Genomic DNA, 13,359 nt, shown 5'->3' with positions numbered 1-13,359 from the left:
TCAAAAATTAACATGGACCTAAGCCACTTTGGATTGTTAAGTTTTGGCACTATTTGAGTTTAATCTTGGATCCCTGTATTCCACCCGTTGCAACACTTTTGAGGTCAAATCCAATTCCTAGTTATGCTTTTGTTGAAATTAATGCAGCTTAAAGTTGACAGCAACGTTTTAGAGCTAAAGTGCAACAGTAACAGTGTCATCATCACCAGAAATTAGCGTGTGCGTGTGGAAATCATATCTTGCAAAGAGGGGTAAGTCATTCCTTTTCTTGGTGTAAACAACTTTTTGTTTAATATTTTTTGTATGAATTTTTAATTTGTGAACCTATATTGTTTCACATGATGAAACCTTCTCTGCAGGTTGCCACATGATCGTTGTAACAAAAAATAAATGCCGATTATTTGACCATAGGATTCTAAAAGTTATAGTATTAATAATCTGTTGTTTCAAACTATTTTTTTGTCTCTATTAAAACATTTAAAATCAAATTCCACTTCATGCCATACGTTGGCACCACAGTGCATAAATAAGGAGAAAAAGAAAAAAGGATATAATGAATGGGGGTGAGTTGTTAGCTAGTCTCCACAAGTGTATTTCATTCTACTATAAAAGAATTGACACGTATGAAAAATGATTATCACTTCCCATGTCCTATTTTCTAAACCACCCCCCAAATCAAAGAGCTGAGTTACTCATCATTTTGGACTATTGTAGCTGTATTTTTGAGTCATCATCTTAGACTATTGTATTTGTAGCTTTGATTTTGACTAATTAACTTCACACTACACTTACTAATTATTGAGCTTCTCTACTCTTATATTCGAGAAATCTCCTACATATATATGACTTTTGTTTATTCCCCTCCTTGCTCTTTCTTTATCTCGAGTACTAATCTTTATATGATATATATTTAAATTTTTTCATTTGAAAAAAAAAATAAATAACACTTGATTATATGTCATGTGACTATTGATAAAGACTATATAGTCCAAAATCACCTAATATTTTGTTCGGTGAGTGATACCCAAAGACATTTTGGAAAGCTTAACTCCTGTATTTGTGAAAATTGGTTTGTTGTTGTCCTTTTTGTCAGCTGTGTTGTCCATGTAGTTGTATTTATATTTAATTTTGTTAAAATATTTAATTTTGTAATTTAATTTTAAAACAGTATGATTTTCAAGGGACATAAACAGCTGAAGAAGAGACAGTAGAAAAATCAAATCGATTTTTGTGAGATATATTCCTAGATCCCTTGGCTCCAAGAGTTCTTGAGTGTACTGGGACAACATTTAATTCAGGGATCTCTTGGACGATTCTCTTTTTTCTCCTATGTTGCTTAACTTGTAAAGGATCATCTTCTTTCGACAAAAAACAAAAAATAAAAACGAATAAAATCCACGTAGAAGTTGTACTACTGCCGGCCACAACTTCTTTGACATATGTAGTTGAACTTTTTGGTACCTTGTGATGTTAATGGTTAACCCTGCCCATAGAAACTTTTTTATTTATTTGGTGTTAAGAAATTTTAACTTGTTGATTTTTCAATAGAGTTAGGGAGCCTGGTAAATTTTGAAAATATAGAAAATTATGTATAATTATTGTAAATAGAAATATAAGTAATTTAGTTTCAGGAAATTAAAAAAATTGAATTTTTTTTAAAAAAAATTTAAAGTACCCATATATATTGGACATTTTAATTTTCTTGTTCTACAAGTAGATGAATTTGAGATAAAAAAAAAGAAATTTTAACAATAAAATTTAAAAAATTAAAATAAGTTGATATTTGAAGAGAGAAAAATTATCACAAAAAACTGAAAGCAATATAAATAATAATTTGATTATTTTTAAAAATTTATAATAAATCATGATAAAGCTATGTTAACAAAAAATATATAAATAAATATAATAGGATGTTTGGATTAAAGTTTGTAAACTTAAGTTTGTGTCAAACTCAGTTTACAAGAGTATCCAAAGTCTTGTTTCTCCAAAGCAGGCAAAAATAATATATTTTTGAGGAATAATCAAACATGCATAATTCCAAACTTAAATATATTTTTGGATTTCCTTCCACTTTAAATTCAAACATACCCCAAAGATGGCCTCACATTTAACAACGAGAATGATAAAGTTTTATGAAACTAGTATTTTGATCAGTATCTTTACTATTAATAAAAGGAATATGATATTCCGTTTACACATTTTTTTCACATTTTATCCCTAAAATTAACTTTTCAAAAAAAAAAAAAGTATCCCTACAACTACTCTCTTCAACCAACTCACATCCTAAAAGTTATTTAATATTATTTTTATTTTTCAAAAAATTTAGAGAGGCACGAAGTGTGTTTCCGCTAGTATTATATAGAATAAATGCCAGTTTTTAGATAATCCGATAAATGCTTACCCCTGGTTATTATATCTGAAATTTAAAATAATTCTATTTTAACACTAGTGATTTTGTAAATTAAGGGGTGGGGAAGACTTATAAATTGAATTTTATATTATTTTTCAAATCAAATAATCAATGTAATCCTTTACAAATAACGAGAGTTTATCTCAGTTTCCAAAAATTTATCTGCTTTTTCTTTTTCATTAAAGATGAACTTTTTTTTTTATTTGTCCAAATAGAAAATGCTACGTAAAGAAGAACGAAACAACGTTTCCAGCCGTGGCCATTTTCTTAACTGAAGAGGATAAACATTTGGGTCAAAACCCAAACAAAACACAAAGCCCAAGGTATAAAAACTTTTGTGTTTTAATATTTTTAATAAAAAAACTGTTTAAATTTGGCACACAAAAAAATACTTTCAAAAATAACTTATATTTCTACTCTTTTTTACATTTTTACCAATAAGGAATTCATATTTTTATCAAAAATAATAATATTTAATAAAATTTCAATACAAATCATGTAATTTGATTTTCTATGTAAACGGAACTTATAATAATTAAATGAATACACTTATTTATATTTTTCCCAAATTATAATTATTTATTTATACTAAGCAAAGTATTTTTATAAATTTTATGATATATGTTTTAGATAAAAAGAATTAAAGCAAAGTACTTTTTTGTTTTTTTATTTTTGCAAATACTGAAAAATATGTAAATTATGAAAATCTATCAGACAAGGACTGTAATTTTGTAATGTGACATTATTTCAAAATAAAATATATATTTTTCGTGAATTTTTACAAATGTATACCTTTCGATAAAAACTGAAACACCTTTACTGTGGAGTTCATTGTAAAGTGAAGTGCATAAATAACTTTAATTCCAAAAATTAGCATTTTTAGTTCATTAAATCTGTAATATTCATAAAATTAAAATTATAACTTAACTTCAATAACAATTTAACTTTTATCGGTTAATGTAATCTCTTACCCACTATAATCGATCTAATATTTATTTCTTGTTATTGTTGGGGGGAAAAATACAACATTATCCCTTAGCATTATTAAATCAATCAGATTATTTTTAATTGTAAATATTATTCTAGGATCAAATTTATTAATTTCAAAACTAAATTATTTTTAAATATTGAAAATCAAATTAATTAACAATTATTAACAAAAGAAATAAAAAATATACAATCATCTAATTACAAATATTATTATATATAATAACTTATTTAAAATTCATAAAAATCTAGTGTTAAAATTTTTAAAAAACATGTCAATAAAACTTCTTATCCAAATCAAAGAAACACAAAAGCTGAACAATCCCGTGGCAGAAAATCCTTACTCAAACATAACACTTCCAAACTACACAATCATTAGTTTCTCTTCATCTTCCCCTTCAGCCCATCATATCATTTACAACTAGAAAAATTGAGAGAAAACACTGGGGTCTAACACTTACATCTCGCGAATTTAGCACCATACAAGGAAGAATATGTGCAGATAAATGCATGATCAAAATGTTGAAAATAACTAGCAAAATTCAATATCACTTTAACTGCAATAGAGGTTAAGATCAGGTACTTGAAAATGTGACCCTTTATTCTCCATCATGTTTGTGTCAAAACGTGTCCTCTTTAAGCACGGAGACTCATCAATCACAGAGTTCACCCCACAGTACATTGAAGGACACTCGAATCCTTTAGCCATTTCCATTAACATGCCCTGCAACTCTTCCAAACCGTAATGCTTTCCCTGCAGAAACATTGATAGTTGAAAATGGTTAGTGTTGCTCATTCTTCGTTTCACCAAATCCTATTTTTCCATCAATTTATATCCAACTTCATTTTAATTTTAAATCATACAATAATAGCATCATATTCAAACAACTAAACTTGTTTTTTATATCAGCAAATGTAATTTGCTAGTATGTTAGTTTTTTTTAGGAAAGAAATCAAACTTGAGACTTTTTTTCTTTTTCCTTGACTATCCAATCTTCCCTATATCTCCTTCAAACAACTAAACTTCACGTAAATAATTTTTCATTCCAATTCATATTATTCAATTCTAAATTCTAATAAGAAGCATTACCTCTCGCCTCACTTGAGCCATATGGAACAACATTTCTTCCACAAAATCAGAAAAGCCCTGAAAGCAGAGAAACACACATAAATCTTTCAAGACCATAATACAACAAGAATAAATAAATAAAGAACCGAATTTGAATCCACATAAAAGACGACTCTAAAACACACTCACCTCATCCTCTTCCTCTTGAGGATCATACAAGCCCGCATCATACATAGTTCTTTTCTTATGATCAGACAACACTGCTCCAAGTAAACGCAAAGAATTAAGCAACAAAGCTCAATATAACATCACAAAAGACAAAAAAATAGCTATACACTGAGTGCAAACAAACTTTACACTATCATTTAATTACATATGTGTGAGATAACTTGACTAACTTTTACAATAAAAAAATGATCTTGTAAACTGGACTTATTTAAATAAGTAAATCTAACTAATTTTATTATATTTAATTCTATTATTCTTAAAACATCCTTTTATTTAATCTTAATTTTATTTTTAATAACTTGTTGAGAATACCAGATGAGGTGGTTAACAAACATGATAAGTATTTTGGGGGTGAGAAGTTCAACGTTGTCACGCGTCATTGCTTGGTGTGCTGTCGTTCTTACACTCATCCCTTCCTTTCCCATGTAAATCACTATTTTAGTGGCCAAAAAAAGTGTAATTCGATGAGCATATTAGTCTATGGAGAAATATAAGTATACCCAAAGACTCTTTGCATAATTATCTAATCAAAAGTCTCAATTTTTTTTACATGGTCACATTAACCCTTTGATAGAGAGAAAAGAAAATGAAGGAAAACAAAATTTAAATTTAAATTAAAGGAAAATAGGAAGAAAGAAAAATTTTAATTTTAATTTCTTGAAATCAATTTTTTTTCAAATTTTTTTTTCATTTTCTCTTTAATCAGAACAAAGAAAAAGATATCATTATACGAGTTTCTTTACTCTCAATTTTTTTTTCCTTTCCTTCCAAACATACCCTAAATTTCGAACATAAAATCTTGTGTATATTTTTCAAAACCCGACCGATACCAGTGCTTTATCAAAAGTCTTAACTTAATGTAATAACTTTTATAATTCATATAATTAATAAATTGAATTAATATTAAAAAATGAGATAAATATATTTGCACACCAAAATTCTTATTCTACACCTAAAGAGAAAAGAGAAAAAAAATATAAATATAATAATATATGACATAATGTAATAAACAAAAGAGATAAAAAAAAGAGAGAGATATTAAGATATTTAAAATTAAGGAGTATTCAAATATCATTGTGCTAAAAAATGAAAGTAAAACACTATTTGAGTTTTTAAAGTATATAGTGTTATCAGATTAATTCTTGAAAATATTTAAAAAAATCCAAAAAACTATTCAAAAAATAATATATCAATCACTTTATTTCAAAATTTTAAAAGTTGTGACTTTAATAATAAGATTAGCATATGCATAACGACTAAAGCGAAAGTACGTAAATAATTAAATTTAAAGACTTTTTTGATATCCTATCTAAGAACTTATTCTGATTTTTTTTCAAAATTTTAGAAACTAATGTGACAATATTTTATACTTTCAAAGAAAAAATTGATATTTACCTAAAAAATATTTTTAATTGAAGAATAATATAAAAACCTTTATATAGGTGATACATGTCTATTAAACTCCAATCTATAAAACTATAAAATTTTAAATTAATATCTAAATATTCCAGTTGGTTCATCCAAGTTCCTAATTAAATTTAATAACATACTAATATTTTGCACTCTAAACATGTATTAATATATATCACTTAAGTTTAATTTTTTTAAAAAAATTGGGTTAATGTGATTGACAAATTACACTTGAACTTATTTAGAATTTTCTTAGTTTCATGTACTATGACAATGTTATACACTTTAAAGATTTACTCATTTTCAGTCCATATACCTACTATCTTATGCTTAATTTTCTTTATTTTACAATATTTTATTTTATTTTAAAATGAATTAAGAAAATATAAGTTAAATTAATGTATAGATTCCTGAATTATTTGTTTCATCCGTCGATTCCTAAATTATTTAAAACTTTTAATTCAATACTTATTTTTTAAAATTTGTAATTAAGTTCTTAAATTTTAAAGTCTTTTTAATTTGACCTCTAAATACATTTTATTGTAGTTTTAAAAATTGGACCATAAGCTTATTTATTCAGTTGAAGTTGCACAGAACTTCATGATTATGGAGATGATAGTTAGATTGAGAGCCAAGCTTTGCCAAGCAATTTGCGCAAGCATAAGCATTATCTTCCCTGATTGTGCCTTAAAATTGATTTAAAAGTTGAAGTCTCTAATTATAAACTTTTAAAATATAAAAAATAAATTAAAAAAATCTCAAATAATTTAGTAATGTAAGATTAATCAAAATATAGTCGTGGAAAAGTATATGTTCTTACAATCTTTTAGCGATGGATATATTTATATTAACTTAATTGAACTATCTTTTTATATTTATATCGATATCAAATTGCACAGTTTGCCCTTTTTCCTAAGTTTCACAATCTCAAAAATTTTGCACCTTAGATTTTTTTTTCAAAATCTGTCTCAGTTTATAAAAAGTTGCAATTTATTTTAACTGTGATGGTTTAAAGGAAAAATCGCCACTAAATTATCTTAATTGTGATGAACTTAAGGAAAAATATCACAAAATTATCTTAGTGATGATTTTCTATGTCAGGACAAAATTCGTGGTATTAATTAAATTGGGGTATACATAATTGGTGAAAAGAAATTCTCTAAAAACAAAATTTGTAAGATTGTAAAACTTTGAGAACAAAAGTTATATTAAAGCCATTTATGTTTTATAAAAAAAAAATTCCTTAAACCCAAAAATAAAAATTTTCCAAAAAAAAAAGTATGAGGGGGGATTGATATCACATTTATGTCCCCGCAAACATCGATAGCCTTCTAGAGACGCGCGTCATGTTCTGCATTGGCACGAGCTTTGAATGAAAGCTCAAGAGCTTCAAGAGCTCGTCAATGGCGACGCAATGAGAGAGCTTGAAGAGGAGCTTCGGATTAGTGGTGTTGGATTTCGGTAATGAGGAGAAAATATATAAGAAAAGCGTTTATCATTTTTTTTTATTTCTTGTCAACCATCTTAATTCTTAGGTGATATTTTATTAAAAAATATATACATATGATAAAATGAAAATAAGTTTTTAGACAAGATTTAAAGAATATTAATGATAAGATGAAAACAAGACTAACAAACATAAATATAAGATAAACTTTTATTGTTTTTCTAATTTCTCGTCAATCATCTGAATTCTTAGATGATATTTTATTGAAAAATATATATCTATTCTAAAAGTATATCTCCAAAACTATGAATTATAGTTTTAAAAATACAGTTTTTCAGAATATGTATATGCAATTTTGGAAATACATTTCTGGAAAGTAAAATGGGTGTACTTCTTTAACAAAAAGGGCATAATGGGTAATTGAGAGGTAAAAGCGGTACAGGGGTGTGCTTAAAACATGAGAGTGTAAATAGCAAGAACCTTTTGTTTTTGGACGATTTGGAATTAATTTCATGAAGGTATGAGCAAGAGTTGGGCTGAAATAGCTTCAAAGCACCTAATGACGTTGGGCTTGGTAAGTTGGGTTGTAGAACAATGCTTATGAGTTGGGCCGAAATAGAATAATTTGGAAATGATGAATCCAAAAGCCTGATCGATTCACATTTTTATGGAATTATTCGACGGTAATATTAGAAAAGAAGTATTTTGTGTGTATTCTATATTCATTTAATTTCTTAATTTTTTTTTATATTTTTTAAGTAAGTTGTTGAAAATAAATAATCATTTAAAAAAAATAGTTGTTTTCAAACTGCACTTAAGAATGCATATAATCTTCTGTCATTTTTTTTTTTTGGTGAAAGTCTTCTGACATTTGAACAGTGTTATTGTAATTTACACTGTATATTGAAACCCATACCATACCGTAGCTTCCTTTCATAGTTAAAATTGTCATGTCGTAATAAAACTTCTAAGTTCTAAATGCAGCAACAATTATCAGCATGCAGTGTTTTTTTTTTTTTTTGAGACCATAGATATCGTTTACTAAAAGTAATTTCAATTGATTTACTTGGTGGTAGCTTGAGGATCTTAAAATCTTAGTATTTGGACCGCATATACTTAACAAGTTACAAAGCACACTACTTACAACTTGCATGTATTATTTATGAAGTTGATTTTTTCTGCAGCATTTTGCTTGATTCGTTGTGTGACAGCACTGAGCATCTCCCTCCCTCAAACTCAAAGTGGATACTGAATTGGAAGTATGGGTCTTGACTCTTGAAGTTGACGTCGCATTGAACGAGCTTTAATTATCCTTGGTGCTCACTAAGCAGCATTTCACATCTAGCTTGTGGCACTTTTTTCCTTCTAGTGGCATGTAAATGACCTTATCGTGAAGTGGCAAAGTACAATTCAAATAAAAGAAATAGTTACTGAGTTTAATGTTTTAATAAAACTTGTATATAATGGAGGTTGGTCAAATGGAACAAGATAAAGTGTTGTGTATTTGATAAGTTGCAACTTGAAATTTTTAATTGTTTATTTGAGATGAGTTAAATGTAAGTAAAAACTTCTTTCAAGTCAGAGAACTTTTCTTATCTTGAACTAAGACACCATCTCCATTCTTAAATTTTTAATCGAGAAAAAAAATGTATATATTAAATAGATGAATTGCAATTTGACTAGTAGCTGGTTGGGTGGTGGATAGAAGTGTAGGCTCCCGCTATACATGGGCGAAAATAATCACGTTACACTTTCATTTTGGTATACTTTATTAAATAGTAATAAAAACCAATGGCGTGATCCCATGACTTTCTTTCTAGTTCTAGCCAATAAATGGATACCATGGCCCCTTTGATCTAATTTTTCATTTCATGTCACGGAGACAATCCCCGCAGAAATATTCTATTTTCTCTGATCTTTAACATATAATAAGGAGTCAATCATATTCTAGTTCAAAACACACACAAAAAAAATCCTTAAATAGCATTTATACAATACAAGGGAAAGAAGGATATGGTTCAAAGTGAAAAATTAGGTAAAATGAAGGAATATATATATATATATATAAATTCTTGATTTGAATTAAAACAAATCTTCAATTTAAATTAAGGGTGGATAGGTTCCTTTTTAAAAATAAAAATGAAATGCTTTTTGCGTTGATTTTTATGCATTGATTGTGAATTTATTGCGGTATTGTTGAGTAACACATGCGCAGGAAAGGTCAGTCTTAAACATGGAAGTAATTGTATATCAATCACTTGAAAATAGCAGATCCATGATACTCGGAATCTCCGACTAGTTAGGCAGATAAGAGGAGTTTCCTTCTTTCTTTCTTTGTTTTCTTTCTTCTCCTCTTTGCATCATAATATCCTCATTTTTGCAATGTTTTATTTAGTAACGTTTTTTTTTGTAATAATATTTTAATACCACTCCCTTAGTCATAAAATAATTTTCTTCCTAAATTATTTTACACAAATAAAAAATAATAAAGAAATAAATAAGAGTAATAATTTCAAAATTAATTTTATATCATCATTAATTCAACTATAATTTTTGTTACCTACTATTAATATCATAAGGGATATAAGTAGAGAAGTAATTAAGGTTGCATTAAAAATCTAAAATAACAATTATTTTGAGATAAGTTTTTTTTTTCTCTTATACGACAAAGAGAAAGGTAATGTTTCATACAAATGATTTCATAATAAATATATCAAAAAAAGGAAAAAATGGTTTAATTTATTTTCACTAAATATCACTTTTAGTTCATTATGTTATAATGTAGTTTCATTTTAATAAATTAAGTTTTAAAAGTTTTATTTTGATTTTTATGTTTTTGAAATTTTTATTTTGATCCTTTATGTTTCTGAAAGTTTCATTTTGGTACATTAAGTTTTAAAATTTTCATTTTGATTTTTATGTTTTTAAAAGTTTCATTTTAATCTTTTATATTTTCAAAAGTTTTATTTTAACCATTTCTTCTCATTATGTTAACAAACAAACATTGGTATTCTGTTAAATTTTAAAATAATTAGTTTAAAATAGTGGCAACTAAAACTGTCACTATCTTAATGCATTCAACCACACTTACTTTTTTAACCTATAACCACTATCCACTCATATCTACAACCTTCCTAGCACTACATCCATTATCAACAAACAACCAAGATTAACAATCCCCATCCCCCAAACAACACTAGCCTGTTATCCCATAGCCACACCATTACTCGACCGCAATATAAATCATAAACATTAAGTTTTGATAGTGATAAGAAACTTTTGATTTAATATCTCGTTGGTGATTTTAGATATTACTTCAATTTTTAGTTGTTATTATTTTTAATTAATTACTTAAAAAATGAACATAATACTAATGTTTGGTAATTAATGAAAATCATAACAAAAGATCACAATGAAACTTTTGAAAACATAAAGGATCAAAATGATATTTTTGAAAACATAAAGAACTAAAATAAAACTTAACGTACCAAAATAAAACTTTCAAAAAATATAAAAGACTAAAACAAAACTTTTAAAATTTAATATAACAAAATAAAAAAAATACTCAAATGAACTAAAAATAATATTTAATTATTTATTTTCACGATGATCATGCGTTTGCACGCTTGCATTTTCCGTAAGTTGACCCAAATGGGGTGCGGCTTAGAAATGAATGAGCCCGATTAGGTCTAGAACTTAAACGGCAAACATTTTTTTTCCCATCAAATATAAAGTAATTGTCTTAGTCAATATTGGAATGTATAGCTTTTCTTTTGCTTAGCTTGAAAAAGTAATACGGTCATTAATGCACTAAAAATATTATAATATTTTTTCTCTAGTTTGAAAAGGATGGTGTATTAGTATAATTTATGAAATAAAAATGAATTTAATTAAATTTTGATACATTGTGAATCAATTAGAGATCGTTATAAATATAATTTTTAAAATATTATAAAAAAAGTCAATATTTTTAATTATAAAACCTTTATGATTGGATTTTGTTTTAAAATGTATTTTTTTGGTGAAAAAAATATTTTCATTTTTAATGTATTCTGATTCTAATTAAATACAATATGTAGAATTCTTGTTCAAGTTGGGTCCCGAATCGGGTTTGGAAGTTCAACTGTTGTTTCGTGCTTCGGATAATATCAGACCACAACCCTTGGTTGATGTCATGAGAGATAGCTTTCTTAGATTTCAGTTTCCTGCCGTTTTTCTTCTATTTGTTGTTTTCCTTTATTTTTTTAATGTATCAAAAAATAATCAATGTGAATATGTATTTTCTTGTATTGTTGTCTAAAAAAGAATAAGATTTTGGTCTTTTTCAAACATTAGTTAACATTAATTCACACATGCTACATGTTTAGTTTTACAATAGACAATGATAGACATAATTTTTCATGGGTTTAATTTTATTTTGACAAACAAATTGTGTTTAGTTATTTTCAACCGAATCAAGTTTGTCTCTAAAACCAAATTTGAGGAATAAAAATTTCTAACTTTTTTCCCTACAAATTTGGAGTCAAATTTATATCATAATTTACTGCAAGTATGTTTTTAAAACAAAAAAAAAATCATATATAAATCAATTCACTTTAAACTCAATCTTAATCAAAATTAATCTTACAAAATTATAATCATTCAAAATATCATTACAATTTGTTATAATGAAAACATTATAAAATTAAAATGAAAGAGTAAAAAGACTGATACAAATTCTCTTGCATGATCATAAAATATGTAAATTGGATTCTCTCCTATCCTCTTGCATCTATGGCAAAAAAAGAAGAGGGGAGAGCATAAAAAAAATGAAAGAAAGAATCGATGAACATATAGAAAGAAAAAGAAAAATTAGAAAAAGATAAAGTTTGAAAATGTTGAAGTTCCGTGTGAGTGAAAAGTTTCATATTAAATATTAAATAAAAATGATCATATTAATTAAAATATAAGTAAAAATGATTCACAAATTTAATGTTTTGAAATTTTGGATTAAATGTGATATTAAATTTATTGGAATAGTTTGGATAGTTCATTCATGACTTGTTAATAAAATTCTCCTTAATATTTATCTTTTTATATTTCATAACAATTAATATCAAAATCATTACCAAAATAACAGGGTGTGACTAGGTGATCGATCCTAACAATGTAGAGGTCATGGTGTGACTTGATACCAACTCAAATAAATATTAATGGATTGTAGAATTAGTGATTGATCCATGTATGAGGATTTCTTATATTAAAAGTATTCCTAACAGTGAATTCATGTATAAGAATATATTGTATAAAAAATCTTTTTAATAATGTTGAGGTGAAACAACATGTCATATTAATTTGAGCTAATAATGGTAGACTTTCACTTAAGAGAGGAAGTATATCATGTGAAAGAGATTTACATTTGAGGAGAGATTATTGTGACAAATGTAAGTGAAGAAATCTCACATTAGGTATAAATAAGCATGATGAATAATATATAAGTGAGAAAAATTTACAAATATAATAATTTAACTTATTTGCATAATTTACTTGTATCTTGGTAATGAGGATCTCTTTATTGTTTTATGTGACTCATTCTATAACATGAGAAAAGTTCAAAATGATCCAAATCCTAAAAAGTAAAAAGTGAGTTGAAAGTAAATTAAAAGTTTTTTCATTATTACAAATTATAGAACAATTTCTTCTTATAAAATGACGCCTTTAGTGTACCAAAGGGGTTTTTTTTATTCATTCAAAAGCAAGTTTGCAATTACCCACCTAAACAAGGTAGAGACATATTGTTTGTTCTATCATGTCAAGAAAATTATTATT

General features: G+C 26.4%; 1 protein-coding gene across 1 annotated transcript; it reads right to left on the bottom strand.

Annotated features, from left to right (window-relative positions):
- Window positions 1-3,712: 3,712 nt before the first annotated feature.
- LOC114417733 lies at window positions 3,713-4,854 on the bottom strand. Its single transcript, XM_028382808.1, has 3 exons — window positions 4,656-4,854; window positions 4,488-4,544; window positions 3,713-4,151 (listed from the first exon to the last, which is right to left on the bottom strand). Exons 1-3 carry the CDS (start codon window positions 4,698-4,700, stop codon window positions 3,951-3,953), a joined length of 303 nt encoding a protein of 100 aa, XP_028238609.1. The 5' UTR covers window positions 4,701-4,854; the 3' UTR covers window positions 3,713-3,950.
- Between the last annotated feature and the right edge of the window lie 8,505 nt (window positions 4,855-13,359).

Source organism: Glycine soja, chromosome 7 (genome assembly GCF_004193775.1).
Source record: "Glycine soja cultivar W05 chromosome 7, ASM419377v2, whole genome shotgun sequence".
Taxonomy (NCBI): domain Eukaryota; kingdom Viridiplantae; phylum Streptophyta; class Magnoliopsida; order Fabales; family Fabaceae; genus Glycine; species Glycine soja.
This window is presented reverse-complemented; position numbering and strand designations above follow the sequence as displayed.

Bases quoted from the DNA above. Each gene is read 5' to 3' on its own strand.
- LOC114417733 (XM_028382808.1), bottom strand. From the start codon at position 4,700: ATGTATGATGCGGGCTTGTATGATCCTCAAGAGGAAGAGGATGAG. The intron at 4,545-4,655 runs GTGAGTGTGTTT...CTCTGCTTTCAG, and splicing joins CTCAAGAGGAAGAGGATGAG to GGCTTTTCTGATTTTGTGGA. The intron at 4,152-4,487 runs GTAATGCTTCTT...ATGTTTCTGCAG, and splicing joins TGGCTCAAGTGAGGCGAGAG to GGAAAGCATTACGGTTTGGA.